General features: G+C 46.1%; 1 protein-coding gene across 2 annotated transcripts in view; it reads right to left on the minus strand.

The window, feature by feature from the left end:
• LOC139364717 (signal transducer and activator of transcription 5B-like) overlaps positions 1 to 23150 on the minus strand; it is a 97374-nt gene that overhangs the window by 30194 nt on the left and 44030 nt on the right. For both annotated transcript variants that reach the window (XM_071101709.1, XM_071101708.1), the window contains exon 2: positions 89 to 150. Coding sequence is in view for 1 of the 2 variants with exons in the window: in XM_071101708.1 (XP_070957809.1) it covers positions 89 to 150 (62 nt within the window). In the remaining variant the exon portion in view is untranslated. The remainder of the gene's footprint in view (positions 1 to 88; positions 151 to 23150) is intronic.

The raw sequence follows: 23150 nt of genomic DNA on the forward strand, positions 1-23150 counted from the left end.
CGGATCGCAGATACAGTGCCCATTGACCGTTGACCCAATGAGAGATCTACAGTGTAAAAAACTGAAAGGAGAAGGTCACACTGCTTACCTCGTCTTTAGGTCTTTGCTACCATGTAATAGCAGGATATTATGAAGAGGAGCACCCCAAACCTGAGAGAGAGGGAGAGAGAAAGAGAAAGAGGAAGTGAGTACAACCTTGCTTGCTACTGAGGAAGTCGTCTTTTTTTCAAAAGGACCACAACATTGACAAAATCTGATCACCAAAGCATTTCATGATGCTGTTCACTGGTGGAGAGCTCCCGCAAACCTTAGCACCTCTATGCTCTTCCGAAGCCTCTTATTTTAACCCCAATGTCATTTCAAAAATCATAGTGGATAGCATACATATTAACTTCATTATGAATTTTTAAAGGAGGATGGGAGTTTGTGAAAAAATATTTTTTTAAGAAAATGGTGAAACATTTTTTTTTAAGTTATCCTTTTTAGATACAACTATACTAAAAATAATAACGTCACCAAATAACTGATTAAAACATACTATTTTGCAATGAAGGTCTACAGTAGCCTCAACAGCATTCTTGTAGGGTAGCACCACGGTGTAGCCGGAGGACAGCTAGCTTCCGTCCTCCTCTGGGTACATTGACTTCAATATAAAACCTGGGAGGCACATGGCTTTCACCCCCTTCCATAGACTTCACCCCCTTCCAACCTATCACAGCTCTTTCAGCATGAACTGACATGTTGTCGACCCAATCAAAGGATCAGAAAATTAATCTAGTACTGAAAGCACAATATACAGCTAGCTAGCACTGCAGGGCATAAAATGTGGAGAGTGGTTGAATCAAAGAGAGAGACAGACAATAGTTGAACAGTTTTGAACAACTTAATTTCTTCCAAAATTTAGGAGAAGCAAGAGAGAGCGAGATTTCATCATTTCTTCCACTTTCAGTTTCACTAAACTAGCTAGCTAGTTTAGCCTACTCAAACAGAGGGATGCTATGTTAGCTAGCTGGCTATGACTCCCCAACACTGGAACTCTTCCAAGTCAAGGTAAGCTTTAGGTTTTACTAATTTATTGCCACCGCCGGTGTAATTGCTTACTGACTGTACACTGTAACATTACTGCATGATTGTAGCAAGGTTACTAACGCATTAGTTATATTAGCTATGTTACTTTAGCTAATATGGTGACAACGATGTGTTATGATATGGAAAGATTTCTTGGCCTGGTCACATACAGCTGATGTGTTGTGCATTGACATCCACAAGCAACAAAGGTGAGCGCATAGATGTGAGAAGGAATACAACGTGGCTGTTCTTTTTTAATTTAACCTTTATTTAACTTGGCAAGTCAGTTAAGAACAAATTATTATTTACAATGACGGCTACCCCGGCCAACCCCGGATGACGTTGGGCCAATTGTGCACCACCCTATAGGACACCCAATCACAACCGGATATGATGCAGCCTGGTTTCGAACCAGGTACTGCGGTGATGCCTCTTGCACTGAGATGCAGTGTCTCAGACGACTGCGACACTTGGGAGCGCCACTTGATCAGTGAATGTGAACCGTGTTACGCATGATCAGGGGTGTATTCATTTCGCCGATTCTGTTGAAAAACGTTTCTTAAACGGAAACGGGGATAAATATACCAGAATTGGTCCAATAAAAATTCTAATTTGCAACTGTTGGACTAATGATTACACCCTATCAGCTAGATGCAGGCAAGAGTGTGCAACGCTGTATTGAATGTGTCGCTGTCTGTCCATGTGTCACTGTCTGTCACCTCAACATTTTCTCTCGACCTGTGTGCACCTACGTTGTAAACCTTCATTCATAGGCTAGGTTGTAGCAACCTTCATGACGGGTATAGGGAAAATTCAAGTATCATGTACTAGACTAAACCTATCGCTCTTACATTGAACTGGGTGAATGGAATATACATGACAGTCATCCAATATGCTGTGATAGAAATAAGGCCATGCTCATGAGAAATAAAAATCGTCCTGTGTCATCAACGACACTGACAGCCACTGTCCCACAAATATTGTCTATCTTGTCAAACAACAGTTAGTAGGCTAATGGTTCATATCAAGCTGTCCTGCCCCACGTATACCCAGAGACAACTGAGGGGCTGAGAGGTATGGGTTAGGAGGAGCCTGCTGAGGCGATAGGGTTAGGAGGAGCCTGCTGAGGCGATAGGGTTAGGAGGAGCCTGCTGAGGGGTATGGGTTAGGAGGAGCCTGCTGAGGCGATAGGGTTAGGAGGAGCCTGCTGAGGCGATAGGGTTAGGAGGAGCCTGCTGAGGCGATAAGGTTAGGAGGAGCCTGCTGAGGGGTATGGGTTAGGAGGAGCCTGCTGATGCGATAGGGTTAGGAGGAGCCTGCTGAGGGGTATGGGTTAGGAGGAGCCTGCTGAGGCGATAGGGTTAGGAGGAGCCTGCTGATGGGTATGGGTTAGGAGGAGCCTGCTGAGGGGTATGGGTTAGGAGGAGCCTGCTGAGGCGATATGGTTAGGAGGAGCCTGCTGAGGCGATAGGGTTAGGAGAAGAGGAGCAGAGGGTCAGACCATGATTGATTAGAGAGACAACTCTTTCCTCTGGTTGGAACAGGAACAAGCAGAACATCTGGACACCACATGCTGTTGCTGTCCAGAGGCTGCAATCAAAACATTCACATATTATCTTGATTTCTGTCTGGATCTCCTTCCACCATCTCACACTCTCCCTCAAGTCTCCCTCTTTGTTTCTGCTCTCTAACTCCTCCTCTCTCTCCCTACAAATGGCAGCCTGATGATTTCACCAGTCGTCCTCCCACTGCCCCCTTCTCCCCCAAACAGACACACAACAACTGAATCCAACAACATCCCAAACTCGTCTAGAATCAGTCAAGGTCCTGTTTTTAGTGCCTGGCGGACGTGGTGTTGGAGGAAGGCTGCAAAAATACAGACAAACAGACATGTGACCACCATAACCTACACTGCCCCGTAACCTATTTCAGGCTCGCTGCGCTGACTCAGGCCTGCTGTGCTCTGTTGTGCACGTACTGCAGCCGCACTGTGTCAGTCCACCACCTGTCAGTCCACCACCTGTCAGTCCACCACCTGTCAGTCCACCACCTAAGTACCTTTCCTTTCTCCTGACCACAACACTACCCTGGCAGACAGTCTCATGACTCCAATTTAACAGGATAGACTGGAGGAGGAAAGAGAAAAAGAGAGCGAAGGACAGAAAGGGCAATACATCAGCCAAATGGTCAATGTGGCGTGAAACAAGCTACATCCTGGTTCTTCACCTGTGACACATGACCCATGTGTCAGTCGGGGGGGTAAGACAGAAGTGACACCAAGGGAACCTACGTTGTTGGTCTGTTCAACACACACGACACACATACGACGCCTATCATATGTGAGCTCAAAACATTACATATTAAGGATGTCAAATGTACAGTGACTGTACCTTCACATTCTTTAGGTTCAATTAACCAGTCCAGGAGCCATAAGTTAATAATGCTCAAATATCTACAAGACTAGAGGTCTTTCCATCAAGTCCTTGTTGTTATGGCGCAACAAGCCACCTGGTCTCAGAGAAAGATGTATAATACTATACATCCTCGAAGATGTATAATAAGTTGTGTCATCCAATTTGTATGGTATTGTACGACCAGGTAAGACGTACGATACTATATGTCCACTAATTCGCATGATATTGTATGACAGCTATTCCATTCATAATATAACCTAACATAAAGTAACATATAGTAAATGGAGTGTCACAGATTTACATACAAAATAATACGAATTGTCCTGAGACCACGTTGATCAAGAGCAACTATTAGCCTTTTACTGCAGTGGGCTAAATTAGGGTCACAGAGTTTCTTGGTAGTCTTAAACAAATCTACTTTGAAATAAAAGTATACACCTCACACACATGGTTATGGGCTTAAACAAAGAAGACACCTGTACCATGTCAGATAAAGAGTTGAAATGTATTAAATATTGAGTTTGCGTCACAATATTACACTTTATATACATCACAGAAAACTGAAACATAACAAAACAGTTTGACATAGAAACACCCATTTTTTTCCCCCAATAATGTTTATTAATTATGAAATTATGAAAAATACGAACAACATTCCAACCATGAGGCCACTAGAGGGTGATTTGGTCATTTGACTGCAGGACTCCGACAATAGGAAGCACTGGTTATGGAGGTGAAATATAGCGTGATGACGATGCATCATAGGTCAACCAAGGTGAACTCACTTAACGGCCCCGAAAAGACCTCCATCTAATCTCAAACAGTACAATATTATCCTCTGTTAGTCAAGAAAATACATTACTGTCTGACAGAATAGACACATTGAGAGATATTACTGGTATCAGTCCAGTTAGCAAAGGCTGACCAACCCAGATGGTTATCTGCAGCACAGACACAGGGCCACACACACACACTTCCACACGTACGCACACAAACACAAGCAGTAGCAGCCCTATGCTTTAGTCAAGTACAAGCCTCAGTTGTCTCATCTTTACCTTGGCCTTCCCTTCAAAGACCGCCAGACCGTCCAGACCGCAACCCTCATGTTTCATCTTTATTACTCCTAAAGATGAAAAAGACATCGGCTACTTCACCCAAATCATTCTCACGCACAGACACTCAGCCCAGTGCCATTCTGACTAGATGTATTATACACAGACCACAGAAGAAATGGAAGTGGTCTGAGAAAAAAAGACACAAATATTTACAGAGACAAGCAAAGACCAATTGCAATTACAGGAAAACGCAATAATATTTTTTGTCATTATTTTTTTATTTCACCTTTATATAACCAGGTAGGCCAGTTGAAATATACCTGCTGGAGCGCGTGCTACGGGTGGGTGTTGCTATGGTGACCAGTGAGCTGAGATAAGGCAGAGATTTACCTACCTAGCAAAGACTTATAGATGACCTGGAGCCGGTGGGTTTGGCGACGAATATGAAGCGAGGGCCAGCCAACGAGAGCGTACAGGTCGCAGTGGTGGGTAGTATATGGGGCTTTGGTGACAAAACATGGCACTGTGACAGACTGCATCCAATTTGCTGAGTAGAGGGTTGGAGGCTATTTTCTAAATTACATCGCCAAAGTCAAGGATCGGTAGGATTTTACGAGGGTATGCTTGGCAGCATGAGTGAAGGAGGCTTTGTTGCGAAATAGGAAGCCAATTCTAGATTTAACGTTTGATTGGAGAAGGAGAGTTTACAGTCTAACCAGACACCAAGGTATTTATAGTTGTCCACATATTCAGAACCGTCCAGAGTAGTGATGCAAGTCAGGCGGACGGGTGCGGGCAGCGATCGGTTGAAGATCATGCATTTCCTTTTACTAGCATTTAAGAGCAGTTGGAGGCCACAAAGGAGTGTTGTATGGCATTGAAGCTCGTTTGGAGGTTTGTTAACACAGTGTCCAAAGAAGGGCCTCCACCCAGCTGGATGTGGTCCTTCACAACTAAGAGTCCCTCCAGCCTTGGTTGGGTTTGTGTGTTGGAATGTCAATGTACTATATGCTAGAGCTGAGAGTAGGCACATAGAGAGTTTACTTTCATACTGTTAATTGTGTAAAACATGTCCAGGAACCAGACATTTGTACCTGAGAAATAATTTGGATAGAAGCACCTAGGAGACTTGGAGGGGGAAGGAAGTGCCCCCAGGTCCATATCTGTTTTACAGCTCTTTGGCTTCCAGTTCCTATACGAGGAGATCATGTCCTTTTCTGTTTGTGATATTCCAAGCTGTCCTCCCAGTGATTGCTACAGAGGAAATCAATTCACAGTAAATTAGGAAGTCAAGGCAGCTGGATTAGAAAAAATGATTTCCTGTTCAAAGCCAACAGAGAATGAGAACGGAGAGTATCAGTCAGTCAGTCAGGGAGCTGAAACATCTGTCCCTTACTTTACTACTTTACGAAACAGATGCAGAGACAAGGTGTTACAATACTGGCCCTATTTACTGTAAATTTGCTGACTGACCCCCCACTCACACAGAGAATCATCTCCATTCATAACTAAATAGAACTCTGAGATAGTAAACTAAAAGACATGGTGGCTGATGGTCCAGTTGCTGCACAACAAAACATATCCTCTCTCTCTTGTTTTGACTCTAAATCTACAGCATTTCACTGATAAACCAGCACCTGGTAATTCCTGCTGCTATTTTTAAATGCTAACAGCCAGTCAGCCAGCCAGACTGAGCTTTAAAAAAAAAATGGAATACAGAAAAAAAAAGAAAGCCAGGCTTCTCACTCAACTGCTACGTCTCAGATGGGTCAAAGTGCCTCTGGGGAGAAGAGGGGGGGAAAAGTCTCACTGAGAACAAGTGACCATCAGGGAGTCAGCAAAAGGCAGAAAACATCATCGGTATTTGACATACAACGGGATTACACATTTTTCATTTTCTTTGATGGCAGACACTGTGTGTCTTGAATCCTGTCAGTAAGAAAAGGAGAGGAAAGCACACAGTGCGAAGCATCAACCATCACTCTCCCGAGCTCAGTCTCAGTGACTCCACTGGAACCACTATGTCCCTGTGGTTCGTTATGTATGGCCCTCTACCACCACAGGTGATAGAACCTATTATCCTCTACAGTCTACAGCCGTGTGTTACTGTGTCTGTCTACAACCTTGTAGTGATAGGATTATTAACAGAGAGAGAGTAAGTCTAGGCAACAATTAAGAGTCAGTCCTTAACCTTGAGGGGTCGCTCTACTCCACTCTCTCCACTGGACACTCTGTGTGTGTGTGTGTGTGTGTGTGCCTTTGTGCATCTCCAAATTGCAACTCCAGGATGTCGAACAAGATCTCCAGTAAATCTATTAATATCTCAATTCATGTTACACATTGTATAGCATGAAAGTGTTGGGGCTCTTTTTACAAGAAGTTTATGTCACCCACTCTTTCCTCTTAGGAGAAACAGCATTTCACTTACACAAGTACTTCCTGTTAGGTACTTATATGGCAAACTGCCGCACCACCAACCATGTGAAACTCACAGCTTGTTAGATCGTGATGACACCTACCACCCAACTAAAAAACACACAAATCAACCCATGTTGGACTTGTCATTATAACATATGTTGACAAAGAACATTATAAATTCAAGTGAGTCATGTGACTGCAAATAGAAGCACATTTACTCTACTACAGAAAGCAGAAGACACATCAATGATTTACCTCAAATATCCAGGTTCTCCAACCTAAATCAACTTTACTACAGTGCAAAAAATCCAAATGACAACTTCTCCATTAGCATATTTAACATGCAAACTGATTGCAGCATTACCTTTAAGTCAGATGCATGCCACTGATATTTAAGGTTATACAGAGACAGGAGAAATGCCTGTGACAACTCAGCACTGTACAAAGGCCAGGTATAGAGAGATACTTTTTTTCTCACTTTTATTTAACCAGGTAGGCCAGTTGAGAACAAGTTCTCATTTACAAATGCGACCTGGCCAATATGAAGCAAAGCAGTGCGACACAAACAACACAGATTTACACATGGGATAAACAAAGTCAATAACACAATAGAAAAATCTATATAATGTGTGCAAATGTAGTAAGATTAGGGAGGTAAGGCAATAAATAGATGTGCAGAAGATGAATGTGGAAGTAGAGATACTGGGGTGCAAAGAAGCAAAAACATAAATAACAATATGGGGATGAGGTAGTTGGATGGGATATTTACAGATGGGCTGTGTACAGGTGCAATGATCGGTAAGCTGCTCTAACAGCTGATGCTTAAAGTTAGTGAGGGAGATATAAGACTCCAGCTTCAGTGATTTTTGCAATTCGTTCCAGTCATTGGCAGCAGAGAACTGGAAGGAAAGGCGGCCTTGGGGGATGACCAATGAAATATACCTGCTGGCTGCTGGTGGGTTCTGGTATGGTGACCAGTGAGCTGAGATAAGGCGGGGCTTTACCTAGCAAAGACTTATAGATGACCTGGTGCCGGTGGGTTTGGCGCCGAATATGAAGCGAGGGCCAGCCAATGAGAGCATACAGGTCGCAGTGGTGGGTAGTATATGGGGCTTTGGTGAGAAAACGAATGGCACTGTGATAGACAACATCCAATTTGCTGATTAGAGTGTTGGATGCTATTTTGAAATGACATCGCCGAAGTCAAGGATCGGTAGGATAGTCAGTTTTACGAGGGTATATTTGGCAGCATGAGTGAAGGATGCTTTGTTGCGAAATAGTAAGCCGATTCTAGATTTAATTTTGGACTCTGGAAGGAGAGTTTACAGTCTAACCAGACACCTAGGTATTTGTTGTGGTCCACATATTCTAAGTCAGAACCGTCCAGAGGAGTGATGCTGGACGAGCGGGCAGGTGTGGTCAGCGATCGGTTGAAGAGCATGCATTTAATTTTACTTGCATTTAAGAGCTGTTGGAGGCCACGGAAGGAGTGTTGTATGGAATTGAAGCTCATCTGGAGGTTTGTTAACACAGTGTCCACAAAAGGGCCAGAAGTATACAGAATGGTGTCATCTGCATAGAGGTGGTTCAGAGAATCGCCAGCAACAAGAGCGACATCATTGATGTATACAGAGAAAAGAGTCGGCCCTAGAATTGAACCCTGTGGCACCCCCATAGAGACTGCCAAAGGTCCGGTCAACAGGCCCTCCGATTTGACACACTGAACTCTATCTGAGAAGTAGTTGGTGAACCAGGCGAGGCAGTCATTTGAGAAACCAAGGCTGTTGAGTCTGTCGATAAGAATGCGGTGATTGACAGAGTCGTAAGCCTTGGCCAGGTCGATGAAGACAGCTGCACAGTATTGTCTTTTATCGATGGCGGTTATGACATCGTTTAGGACTTTCGCTTGGCTGAGGTGCACCCATGACCAGCTCGGAAACCAGATTGCATAGCGGAGAAGGTACGGTGGGATTCAAAATGGTCGGGGATCTGTTTGTTAATTTGGCTTCAGAAGACTTTAGAAAGGCAGGTCAGGATAGATATAGGTCTTTAACAGTTTGGGTCTAGAGTGTCTCCCACCTTTGAAGAGGTGGATGACCACGGCAGCTTTCCAATCTTTAGGGATCTCAGATGATAAGAAAGAGAGGTTGAACAGGCTAGTAATAAGGGTTCCAACAATTGCGGCAGATAATTTTAGAAAGAGAGGGTCCAGATTGTCTAGCCAAGCTGATTTGTAGGGGTCCAGATTTTGCAGCTCTTTCAGAACATCAGCTATCTGGATTTGGTGAAGGAGAAATGAGGGAGGCTTCGGCGAGTTGCTGTGGGGAGTGGAGGGCTGTTGATCGGGGTAGGGGTAGCCAGGTGGAAAGCATGGCCAGCCATAGAAAAATGCTTATTGAAGTTGAAATTCTCAATTATTGTACATTTATCGGTGGTGACAGTGTTTCCTAGCCTCAGTGAAGTGGGCAGCTGGGAGGAGGTCCTCTTATTCTCCATTTGACTTTACAGTGTCCCAGAACTTTTTGGAGTTTGTGCTACAGGATGCAAATGTCTGTTTGAAAAAGCTAGCCTTTGCCTGTGTATATTGGTTCCTAACTTCCCTGAAAAGTTGCATATCGCGGGGGCTATTCGATGCTAATGCAGTACGCCACAGGATTTTTTTGTGCTGGTCTAGGGCAGTCAAGTCTGAAGTGAACCAAGGGCTATATCTGTTCTTAGTTCTACATTTTTTGAACGGGGCATGCTTATTTAAGATGGTGAGGAAAGCACTTTTAAAGAATAACCAGGCATCCTCTACTGACGGAATCAGGTCAATATCCTTCCAGGATACCCAGGCCAGGCCTGCATGCTGGAGTGTTTTAGGGAGCGTTTGACAGTGATGAGGGGTGGTCGTTTGACCGCAGACCCATTACGGACACAGGCAATGAGGCAGTGATCACTGAGATCCTGGTTGAAGACAGCAGAGGTGTATTTAGAGGGCAGGTTTGTCAGGATGATATCTATTAGGGTGCCCGTGTTTATGGAGTTAGGGTTGTACCTGGTATGTTCCTTGATAATTTGTGTGAGATTGAGGGAACCTATTTTAGATTGTAGGACGGCCGGGGTGTTAAGCATATCCCAGTTTAGGTCACCTAACAGTACAAACTCTGAAGATAAATGGGGGCAATTAATTCACATATGGTGTCCAGGGCACAGCTGGGGCCTGAGGGGGCTCTATAACAAGCGGAAACAGTGAGATACTTATTTCTGGAAAGGTGGACTTTTAAAAGTAGAAGCTCAAACTGTTTGGGCACAGACCTGGATAGCATGACGGATCTCTGTAGTAGATTGCAACTCCACCCCCTTTGGCAGTTCTATCTTGGTGGAAAATGTTGTAGTTGGGGATGGACATTTCTGAATTTTTGGTGGCCTTCCTAAGCCAGGATTCAGACATGGCTAGGACATCAGGCTTGGCGGAGTGTGCTAAAGCAGTGAATTAAACAAACTTAGGGAGGAGGCTTCTGATGTTAACATGCATGAAACCAAGGCTTTTACAGTTACATAAGTCAACCAATGATAGCACCTGGGGAATAGGAGTGGAACTGGGGGCTACAGGGCCTGGGTTAACCTCTACATCACCAGAGGAACAGAAGAGGAGTAGGATAAGGATACGGCTAAAGGCTATAAGAACTGGCCGTCTCGTGTGTTGGGGATAAAGAATAAAAAGAGCAGATTTCTGGGCGTGGTAGAATAGATTCAGGGCATAACGTACAGACAATGGTATGGTAGGATGTGAGTACAGTGGAGGTAAACCTAGGCGTAGAGTGATGACGAGAGAAATTTTGTCTCTGGAGGCACCAGTTAAGCCAGGTAAGGTCTCCGCATGTGTGTGGGGTGGGACAAAAGAGCTATCTAAGGCATGTTGAGAGGGACTGGGGGCTCTACAGTGAAATAAAACAATAAGAACTAGCCAAGACAGCAGTAGACAAGGCATATTGACCTACAGAGAGTCATAAAGCAATCACAGGTGTTGATCAGGAGAGCTAAGACAACAGGTAAATGGCGATGAATGGCCAGAGCGGGTCAGTTAGGTACATACAGGACCTGAGTTTGAGGCTGGGGCCGATAGGTAAACAAAATGAGGTACCATGTTATTGAAACAGTCCAGGTGGCATCAGCTGTGTAGCCAAGTGATCAAAGGGTCAAAAGAGCAGCAATAGGGGGAACTCCTAAAGATAAATGGTATACAGATATCGGATCTTAATTTGACCAGTGTCTCAATGCAGGAAAATAATCCTGCAGCAACAGGAAATGTAAACTACTGTGTGGATTATAAATAATGGACATTTTTGTAGGGTCTGATACATTTCAGTTAGAGAAAATCAAGTCTGTAATTTTATGTTTAGAAGCCTTTTTAAACCTTGAACAAGTTTGCATTAAAATGTCCTGCAACAACAGGGTGATCAAATTAATATCCTACACCTGTAGGAACTTACTGTTCTTATTGACTGACTGTCTGGACTGACTGCACACACCACACAGGCTGGCAGGCTGTTAGGCAAATCTTCATGAACATCAAACAAGCAGTAGGACTGCGACAACACTGCCCTCCCTACCTGCCTCTGCACTGCGGCTGGCTGTGTCAACCCCTTACCTCCCCCACTCACACACACTCACTCTCTCTCTCTCTCTCTCTCTCTCTCTCTCTCTCTCTCGCTCTTTCTCTCTCTCTACTCTCTCTACCCTCTCTCTCTCTCTCTCTCTCTCTCTCAATTCTCTCTCTTTTCCCTCTCTCACAGTCTTTCTCACCTCGTCCACTCCCCCCCACTCTCTTTCTCCTCCCCCACTCAATTCAATTCAAAGGGCTTTATTGGCATGAGAAACAAACTCAGCAAAAAAATAAACGTCCTCTCACTGTCAACTTCGTTTATTTTCAGCAAACTTAACATGTGTAAATATTTGTATGAACATAAGATTCAACAACTGAGACTTACACTGAACAAGTTCCACAGACATGTGACTAACAGAAATGGAATAATGTGTCCCTCCACCTCCAAATCGATTCCGCTCCAGAATACAGGCCTCAGTGTAACGCTCATTCCTTCGACGATAAACGTGACTCCGACCATCACCCCTGGTGAGACAAAACTGCGACTCGTCAGTGAACAGCACTTTTTGCCAGTCCTGTCGGGTCCTCAGTTCAGCCTCTCTCAGCCTATTGCGGACAGTCTGAGAACTGATGGAGGGATTGTGTGTTCCTGGTGTAACTCGGGCAGTTGTTGTTGCCATCCTGTACCTGTCCTGCAGGTGTGATGTTCGGATGTACCAATCCTGTGCAGGTGTTGTTACACGTGGCCTGTCACTGCAAGGACTATCTGTTGTCCATCCTGTCTCCCTGTAGCGCTGTCTTAGGCATCTCACAGTACAGACATTGCAATTTATTGCCCTGGCCACATCCGCAGTCCTCATGCCTCCTTGCAGCATGCCTAAGGCACGTTCACGCAGATGAGCAGGGAACCTGGGCATCATTCTTTTGGTGTTTTTCAGAGTCAGTAGAAAGGCCTCATTATTGTCCTAAGTTTTCAAAACTGTGACCTTAATTGCCTACCGTCTGTAAAATGTTAGTGTCTTGACGACCGTTCCACAGGTGCATGTTGATTAATTGTTTACGGTTCATTGAACAAGCATGGGAAACCGTGTTTAAACCCTTTACAATGAAGATTTTTACGAATTATCTTTCAAAGACAGGATCCTGAAAAAGGGATGTTTCTTTTTTTGCTGAGTTTATGTTTCCATTGCCAAAGCAAGTGAAATAGATAATAAACAAAAAGTGAAATAAACAACATAAAATGAACAGTAAACATTACACTCCAAAGGAATAGAGACATTACAAATGTCATATTATGACTATATACCGTGTTGTAAACGATGTGAAAATAGTTTAAGTACAAAAGGGAAAAATTAATAAATATAAATATGGGTTGTATTTACAATGGTGCTTGTTCTTCACTGCTTGCCCTTTTCTTGTGGCATCAGGTCACAAGAAATGCTGCTGTGATGGCACACTTTAGTATTACACCTAATAAATATAGGAGTTTATCAAAATTGGATTTCTTTTCAAATTCTTTGTGGGTCTGTGTAATCTCTCTCTCTCTCCCTTACTCTCTCTCTCCCCCCTCCACTCTCTCTCCGCAACTTTCACGGCACCATGGCTGGCTCTGTGCATAGTCACACTGTCCCCCTGCCAAGGTTTATAAATAACTTCTGAAGTAACAGCTGAGTGTAAAATTAAGCGCTTAACCTACATCCAGCGTGTCCAGCCCACATAGCGGCATCTGTCTCTCTCCCCCTACCCAACCCAACCCCCAGACGGATCCAGACTAAGAGGGGGGAGCTCTGCAGTCCAAAGGGCACGTTTTCAAACAGACGCAGCAATTCGAGGTGAGTCTGTGATAGCCAGGACCCTGAGGAATGGGAGTGGGGGGCGGTAGCTTCATGATTTAGAGGTGGGGTGTTAAGGGAGTGTCCCAGGCAGATATAGGCAACTGAGAAACCTTGGACCGTCAAGAGAGTGCAATGGTTAGGATATAACACTGTAGAAATGTTGTGTTGACCTCCACTGTAACCCAACACATCATGACATCACAGCAGACCACTCGGTCTAGTAGGGTCCTGCCTGGCTGGCTGCAAACATTAGGCATGGACAAAGTGCAGCTTGCTTGTCAACAAATCAACTTGCCAGTAAATAGGAAGCTAAACACAGAATGTGAAACTCCCAGTAAAGACCAGACCAGCGAGGATAGATTCCAGCCAAGGCCATCCAGTGGACTGGACAGAGAGACTAGCCTCCATAGAGACAGGCTCATGTCAGGGACACTGCATTGGACTTTACGGGTTGTATTGTGCTAGCTACAGTAGACGTTCCGATGATCATCTCTGCTGTACCCCCAGAGGACAACACATGACTGGGTCTGTGAGGTGTCGAGAGGGAAAGAGGAGGGAGGCGTCAGGAGACAGAGACAAAAGAAGCCCTTTGTGCCTCTTAGTTCCAGCCCAGAGGGGATGACACTACAGACGTGACAGGAATAGCATGCTTCCATCAACCCAACCCTCTTCCCACCACCATATTTACTGTATACAGTAGACTCAACATGACAGGGCTCATCGGTTCTCTACCAAGAGAGGTAATACTTTAGGTGGGTTCTGGTGATGGTTGTTCCTGGGCATAATGTGCATGTGTGTGCGTTCACACGTGCTCATCCCTCCATGTGCACATTTGCTTCCAGCTGTGGGTTGTGGAGATTTAGATTTTAAAAAGTAATACGGGCAGAAAAATCCCCGCTGGGAGTCCAACATGTAGCAGGACATCACATCATAGTCTGGTCTCTCTGCCCTATGGTTTATCCCTCCTCTCCCAGCAGCACCACTGTCTGCCTGTCTGCCAGTTCCTGTGTGTTCTTCACAGCCTCGCTGGGAGTCCAACATGTAGCAGGACATCACATCATGGTCTGGTCTCTCTGCCCTATGGTTTATCCCTCCTCTACCAGCAGCACCACTGTCTGCCTGTCTGCCAGTTCCTGTGTGTTCTTCACAGCCCCGCTGGGAGTCCAACATGTTGCAGGACATCACATCATGGTCTGGTCTCTCTGCCTTATGGTTTATCCCTCCTCTCCCAGCAGCACCACTGTCTGCCTGTCTGCCAGTTCCTGTGTGTTCTTCACAGCCCTGCTGCACAGCAGGACCCTCCACTAACACATCCACACAACACATCCTAAGGGTAGCAACATTACTGTTGCTGCCGTGCTATGTTGTTGTCTTAGGTCTCTCTGTATGTAGTATTGTGGTGTCTCTCTTGTCGTGATGTGTGTTTTGTCCTGTATATTTATTTTATTTTGTATTTTTAATCCCAGCCCCTGTCCCCACAGGAGGCCTTTTGCCTCTTGGTAGGTCATCATTGTAAATAATAATGTGTTCTTAACTGACTTGCCGAGTTAAATAAAGGTCAAAAAACAATTAAACAGTTGATTGGCGCGTGGCTACTGAATCATTTTTACATTTAAAAAATGTCTTTGGGTTTGTTTGTGTTTGTGTGTGTGTGTGTGTGTGTGTGTGTGTGTGTGTGTGTGTGTGTGTGTGTGCAAGTCTGTGTGTGTGTGGGTATGTCTGAGTATACAGACTGGTGATAGTGGAACTAAGGCTATGTTGGCACAGTCTGTCTGTCTGCAGAGGACATTGGTCTAAATGAGCATGGATAAAAGGGTCATCGTGGTCACATGTTTGTCATTAACTTCATGACAAACTTGTGACCTCCATGCAGGCCCAGGGCTGGGCTGGGCTGGGCTCCTCTTGAAGAACAGAGTGGTAGGGTGGTTACAAGACACACACACACACACACACAAAGCTTTATTCATACTGAACATAACAACAGCTCTTCATAGAGAGGTCGATGTAACCATCAAAGGATTTGTCACCATCTGATGGGAGCAGGGATACTGAGGGCTGCTGAGTAAAGCAGGAGAGAGGGCAGTGCTCTGTAAAGAGGGACAGCCACATGTTGACACGCTAATGAATCGCATAACGAAGCGTATTCAACAGGGGCGGTTCCAAGGCCTGTCTCTGGGCCCTTTACGGCCGGGGCCTGATAGAATCATTACGCTGTTCGAAGCAGGAACAATGGAGGGACACAGAGGGCTTTGATCATGGGACCGACCCAGATGGATGGGGAGCTTGGCTAAGAGGACCCCTCGTGAACCGCCCTGGGGAGGAACGAGTGTAGAGAGGACGAAGGATAACGGATTGCAGGATGACTGGTTTATGCATCCCCACTTCTCCAAACTTTATAACTTTCTGAGATGAAAAGGGGAACTAAGGAAGAAAACCTGTTATAAAAGGCAGTGTAACTCTGCACGTGGGTCGACTGACTCCCACTACCACTTAGCCCCATCGATCAGGTGCGTCACGCACACACGTTGCTAAGGAGAAGTCGGCCAAGTGAACCTGTTGCACTCCGCTGGCGAACACACGCTGCCAGATTGAAAGGCCCAACGCTACCTACTGAGAGGAGGCGAGAGAAAAGATATGAGTGATGTCATTACTATCTATCCAGCTGTAGAATACTAATACACCGGCAGTCAATAGCAGAACATCTACCCTATGTAGTGCACTACCAGTGTCAATGGCAGCAGCAGTACACACACACACACACACACACACACACACACACACACACACACACACACACACACACACACACACACACACACACACACACTCTTGACCCATGGACAGATCCCATTGTATTGTTGTAAAATGGGGAAGATGACTGTGAAGATGACTGTGCTAGTCAGTACAGCCTTGGAAATGAGAACACAATGACCTGCTAGCTGTGATTATGGGGCGCAGAGAAAGGAGGAAAGACATACAGACATTACGCACACTCACACACAGCAAACACACACAGAGTAGACAGGCTCTCACTGTGAATAAGCCTCCTTTTGACTGACATTTTCACACAGCAGCCAGAGACTCAAAATGTGTGGTATTATTTGGATCCTGAGAACCAGGTAGGCCAGAGAGCACTCCGCCTCTTTCTTTACCCACACCCCCTTTTTACATCCCCTCAGTGGGATACAGAGAGAAGAGGGTGTCTTGGATGTTGGAACAAAAGGAAGAGCGCACGTACAAAAGAAACACACGCCCTAAATTCCTAACATGCTGTATGTCAATATTGATGACAGTCAAAACGAGACACTGTGAAATGCTCATGGGTGTTACTTGTGTGTGTCAAAATGACTGCTATCTATTGTAGGCTACAGGACTGTCAGTCTATCTCGCTCCGCCTGAGAGTCTAGCAGCAATAATGTCCTCCTGACTGGTTCTATAGGGAAAGGGGGGATACCTAGTCAGTTGTACCACTGAACGCATTCAACTGAAAATGCATTTAACCCAACCTGGGAATACTGAGTGGAGGGAAATGCCTGAGCTTTGCTCTATCTGGGAAATTGAGCTCCTTCTAAATAAGTTGGGCATTGTGGCTAAGCCCAAAGACCAACCCACACAGCGTGGAGGAGATGAGAGAAATGTCAATCTGAGAAAAAGGTGGTTGCTTGGGTTTTACTTTGATTAGTTAACAAAAAAGCATCTTAATCTCAGCACACATTCTTGATAACCCAACTTTTTGTTTCTGGTTCTACATTCGTTACTGACTGAAGAATAGAAATAAACAGCTAAACCTGGGCTGCAATCCCAACCAGAAGTGAAGCCAGAACCCGACATAGCTCAGTGGCAGCACTTCTATTTAAAAACCAAAGGACCTATTTCTATACTGTAACTCTGTAGCGGGCGTGACGGGAGCAGCACGCATACATGGCAATCAAAAGGCATTCTCTGACTACACAGATCCACGGACAGCCTCAGACTACGCGTCTCGACGCAACACAGAGGCCTCAGCTCTCTAAAGGAATATTATCCTCTGTGTGTGTGCGTGCGTGCGTGCGTGCGTGCGTGCGTGCGTGTGTGTGTGTGTGTGTGTGTGTGCCCTTCTCCTCCCCACCTCTTATAGAGCACCAGAGGCTGGAAAGCTGTTACTTCCATGTCAGTGGCTGGAACATTCGGAGACTGCAGAGTGATGGAAGGGGAGGGCAGGGCAACAAGTAGAAAGCAGAATCAATCAAAGCACACAGCTCCCAGCCTGCATGGGAAAAGACTGTGGCCGCATATATGGGTGATCAAACACAGTCTGCCATTGACAACTGCTCAATGCAGTCATGCTGATGTGGTGACCTACTTGGGCTTCATTTACACAAGCAGCCCAATTCAGATATGTTGCCCAATTATTAGCAAAAGAGCTGATCTGATTGATTAAAATACCAATTAGTGGGAAAATATCAGAATTGGGCTGCCTGTGTAAACGCAGCCATAATGGCAAGAATAATTCAGAATTGTGGATTGTCTGTGAGATGCAAGAACACAACACAGCATAAGGGCTAGTCATACACAGCTGTCGTAATAAATGTTGCTTCTACAAGACTATGTTCTAGAAGAGGTATTCCTGTACCCCCAGGGGTACGCGCAATGTCGTTGGGGGTACGGCAAATAAAAATGGGATTCACATTTAAAAAAATTTAATATATACATTTTTATTTTTTCTTCACATTTTCAAACAGTCCATTTATACGAGTAGCCTCGTTTCACTGCCAAAAATGAAATCACACCATCCAGTGTCCAGAGAAAAAACAACACAATTGTCACACCCTGACGCCCGGGGGTGTTCTAGTTCAATATTTCTATGTTGGTGTTTTGTATGGTTCCCAATTAGAGGCAGCTGGTAATCGTTGCCTCAAATTGGGGATCATATTTAGGTAGCCATTTTTCCCACCTGGATATTGTTTTGTGTTTGTGCATGTGCACCACTAATTTCACGTTTCGTTGTTGGTTTATTGTTTGTGTTTAAAGTTTCACCGTAATAATCACGCTGCGTCTTGGTCCGTCTCTCCTCCTCACGATCGTGACACAATATCCCACCAAGCAAGGCCCAAGCAGCGTGTGACGGAGGTAAAGGAGTTTTGGACCTGGGAAGAAATGATGGGAGATTGTGAATACCCTTCCTTGGAAGGAGACACCATGGAAGGTGGAAGCACAGAGAAGACGCCGGGGACCGCGGCCACAGAAACCACAAGATTTATTTTGGGGGGCACAAGGGGTGGTCGGCGGAGCAGCGGAGCATGGAAGAGCAGGTCATCAGTCCGGTGCCATCTGTGCCAGCTCCCCATACTCACCATGAAGAGCCAGAGACCGTCAGGGAGGAGATGGAGAAGTTGGGAGAGAGAGAGATGAGAGAAATGTGTGGTGTGCACGGCATCCGACCTGAAGAGCCTGTCAGCAGTCCGGTACGTCCTGTGCCAGCTCTCCGCACCCTTCCTGAAGTGCATGTCACCAGTCCGGTGCCACCTGTGCCGGCTCCCCGCACCTGGCCTCCAGTGTGCCTCCCCAGTCCGGTACGTCCTGTGCCAGCTCCCCACACCCGCCCTGAAGTGCATGTCACCAGTCCGGTGCCACCTGTGCTGGCTCCAGTCATCAGGCCTCAAGTGCGCCTTCCTTTGTGCCGGTGCCCAGTCCAGGCATGGTGTCCAGTCCCGCTACAAGGCCGGAGCCTTCCTCTGCGCCGGTGCCCAGTCCAGGCACGGTGTCCAGTCCAGCTCCAAGGTCGGAGCCTTCCTCTGCGCCGGTGTCCAGTCCAGGCACGGTGTCCAGTCCCGCTCCATGGTAGGAGCCTTCCTCTGCGCTGATGCCCAGTCCAGACACGGTGTCCAGTCCCACTCCAAGGCCGGAGCGTTCCTCTGCGCCGTTGCCCAGTTCAGGCATGGCGGCCAGCCCAACTCCATGGCCGGAGCCTTCCTCTGTGCCGATGCCCAGTCCAGGCACAGCGTCCAACCCAGCTCCAGGGCCGGAGCCCTGTGCGCCGGTGTCCAGTCCAGGCACGGTGTCCAGTCCCGCTCCATGGCAGGAGCCTTCCTCTGCGCTGATGCCCAGTCCATGCACGGTGTCCAGTCCAGCTCCAAGGCCGGAGCCTTCCTCTGCGTCGGTGCCCAGTCCAGGCACGGTGTCCAGTCCTGCTCCATGGCAGGAGCCTTCCTCTGCGCTGATGCCCAGTCCAGGCACGGTGTCCAGCCCAGCTCCAAGGCCGGAGCCTTCCTCTGCTCCGGTGCCCAGTCCAGGCAAGGCGGCCAGCCCAGCTCCATGGCCGGAGCCTTCCTCTGCGCCGATGCCCAGTCCAGGCACGGCGTTCAGCCCGGCGCCATGGCCGGAGCCTTTCTCTGCACCGGTGCCCAGTCCAGGCACGGCGTCCAACCCAGCTCCAGGGCCGGAGCCCTCTGCGCCGGTGCCCGGACTGGAGCCGCCACCGACACTAGTCACCCCCCTAACCCCCCCCCCCCCCCATTTGGTTTCAGGTTTTGCGGCCGGAGTCCGCACCTTTTTGGGGGGGTACTGTCACGCCCTGACCATAGAGAGCCCTTGGTATATGTCCGTTACGTTTATGGGCGGTCAATTAAGGAAGACATCCTCTTCTGCAAACCACTGGAAACCAGGACAACAGGAGAGGATATTTTTTAAGTACTGGACAGCTTTGTGACATCAAATGGATTTTGGTGGTCAAGATGTGTTGGTATCTGTACTGATGGCGCAAAAGCCATGACAGGAAGACATAGTGGAGTGGTAACGTGCGTGCAAGCAGTTGCTCCCAACGCCACTTGGGTACACTGCAGCATCCACCGAGAGGCTCTTGCTGCCAAGGGAATGCCTTGCAGCTTGAAATACGTTTTGGACACTACAGTGAAAATGGTTAACTTTGTTAAAGCAAGGCCCCTGAACTCTCATGTATTTTCTGCACTATGCAATGATATGGGCAATGACCATGTCACGCTTTTACAACATACAGAAGTGCGCTGGTTATCAAGGGGCAAAGTATTGACACTTTTTTTAAAATTGAGAGACGAGCTTAAAGTTTTCTTTACTGACCATAATTTTCACTTGTCTGACCGCTTGCATGATGACGAGTTTCTCACACGACCTATCTGGGTGATGTTTCTTCTCGTCTGAATGATCTGAATCTAGGATTAAAGGGACTCTTTCCACAACTATATTCAATGTACGGGACAAAATTGAGGCTATGATTAAAAGTGTGAGCTCTTCTCTGTCTGCATTAACAAGGACAACACACAGGTTTTTCCATCATTGTATGTTTGTCTGTGTGCAAATGAACTCAAGCTTACGGACAATGTCAAATGTGGTATAGTGAAGCACCTGAGTGAGTTGGGTGTGCAATTACACAGGTACTCTCGGCCCTCACTAGCATGAAAACTAAATACAAGCACAGACTGTGTGTGGAAAATGACTGAGACTCTCTCAATACAACCCACCATTGCAGAGTTATGTGCATCCTTTCAAGCACATGCTTCTCATTAACCTGTGGTGAGTTATTCACAATTTTCAATGAACATATGAAGTTTTATATGTAAGATGGCTAAATAAAGAGCAAAACTATTGATTGCTATTATATTATTATTTGTTCCCTGGTCCTATAAGAGCTCTATGTCACTTCTCACAAGCCGGGTTGTGACAAAAACTCACATTCATTCTTATGTTTTATAAATGTATCGTATAGTGTGTGTGTGGCAGGCTTGCAATGATGGCAAAAAAACACATTTGAGAGTGCTCTGACCCTGGTGCTAGAGGGGGTACGCAGCTGGAGGTTGAATGTTTGAAGGGGTATGGGACTATAAAAAGTTTGGAAACCACTGTTATAGAAAAATATTGCACCATAAACATGTCATTGCCGTAGCTCTGCGGCTTTGTCCGATGAATGACGCTTTAGTTCACAGTCTTTGCAGCACAGGAGCCATAGTTCACTGGTGATGACATAGAGAGAACGAGGCTGGCCTTTTGCAACACTGTGGAGGGGTAGGTCAAGTATTTAAGGGGAAGGGAAGAGAGGAAAAGTAGAGGGAGGGAGGGAGGGAGGGAGGGAGGGAGGGAGGGAGGGAGGGAGGGAGGGAGCGAGGGAGGGAGGGAGGGAGGGAGTTAGCTTGAAAAGCATGCTGGAGAAGCATGTAACTTCGGGGATCTGCCAATGAGAGCCAAGGTAATGTAGCTAGGACAAAAAGAACCAGGCGGGGCAAAGACCAAATGTCTGTCTGTAGAGTGAAGTGTAGTTTTATAACGATCGTTGAAGTTTTTATCAATAGTTAGTTCAGGTCACGTAGTCAGGAAAGACACCTGACCTTAGCGAATACAGCAGACTTACTGGAATAGCGAGTGTTTGCAATGTATAAGCGCATTACATCTTACGCCACCGTTGGTTATGTCTGTTCACGTGTCCCTCTTTGGGAACCATTAAGGTAAGTGTCCAAGTAGACACTAGACACATCAGGTGAGTCATAGTGGCTTCCTGTTTCTCGGAAGTAGGCTAGGCCAAAATCCTGTTACTCTCACCATTTTGTGGGGAAGAACATTGGATCAGGCAGGCTGATGTTTACTGGGATACGTCTTGTTCTGGAAGCAGCACTGAGTGATTTCCTCTAGATGGGACAGCCGCAAAGTCAAAATAGGCTATATTGTAAAAACCATGAAAACAAACATTTGCTTTTTAGTCGTAGCCCTTTACACTCGTACCCGTATACTTGTTGAAAATAGATTTGGGCACCGATAAGCACCTAAATTGGAACACAGTAGCTGTACAGTAACCTGCTAAAAAATGACGTCAGAACTCAGGCTCTAAGCTTCACAGTGGTGGATGGATTTTGACTGACAGCCGTGCTGAACTTGAGCACCGCGCATGACACCGCCCACCCCCCCCCCCCCCCCCCCCCCCCCGCCCCCTTGCTAATTAGATAACTTTTGCAAATGTCTTGTTGTCTGAGTGAGGGAAGTGCTGTAAATGAAGAGAACTTTGAAGGATGAGACGTTGAGGATTATAATAAATACCGCTTTGATGTCATACAAGCAAGACAAACGCCGTGAGCCCAAATGTGCGACTTCACATTTCCATAATCATAAAACTCATGTCGTATGCAGTGTCGACGTTTATGATCACTATGTTTGATGTACAGTCACAAGATGACATGGTGTCAAAGCCCTGGGTTGTTTCCGAACAGAATGAGCCTATGTTTGTCCATTGTGAAGAGAATTTGCCACGGAACACACAGCTGAATGCACTCGTGTGTCCTTTCTATGTGCACAAAATTACAATCCGTTTCTCTGAATTCGCCATGTGAAAAGCCTAACACTGTCAGATCGTATTTCAGAACTTAGCTAGTCATGTTGGCAGTCGAACGAGCTTTCAAATCATGCCCCCCTGACTCGCTTTTGGATTGCGTAAACAACAAACAGTAATTGTGTGATCGCGGGGATGCAGGGTTGTGTTCCAACCAAAACCACGACAAGTGTGCTCTAGTTCCTCAACGGCACAGGTAGGAGAGCTCGAAAAAAGCACCTTGTAGTTGAAGACTCTTCTTTGAGTCATAAAGTGCAATGAAAAACGGAACACTTTGGAGAGGTGTTAGGCCACTTGCAGACACCAGCTAGTCCTCTCACTCAAACCCATGTTATTTTTATTGCACCTACCCCACATTTTCCAGGAATATTCTTATCATGTTACTGAATGCATCCAGAGTATTTTCAGAGTTCGTTATCAACAAATGCAGGGAGAAAAGTATAG

This window comes from Oncorhynchus clarkii, chromosome 13, assembly GCF_045791955.1.
Source record: "Oncorhynchus clarkii lewisi isolate Uvic-CL-2024 chromosome 13, UVic_Ocla_1.0, whole genome shotgun sequence".
Lineage (NCBI taxonomy): Eukaryota > Metazoa > Chordata > Actinopteri > Salmoniformes > Salmonidae > Oncorhynchus > Oncorhynchus clarkii.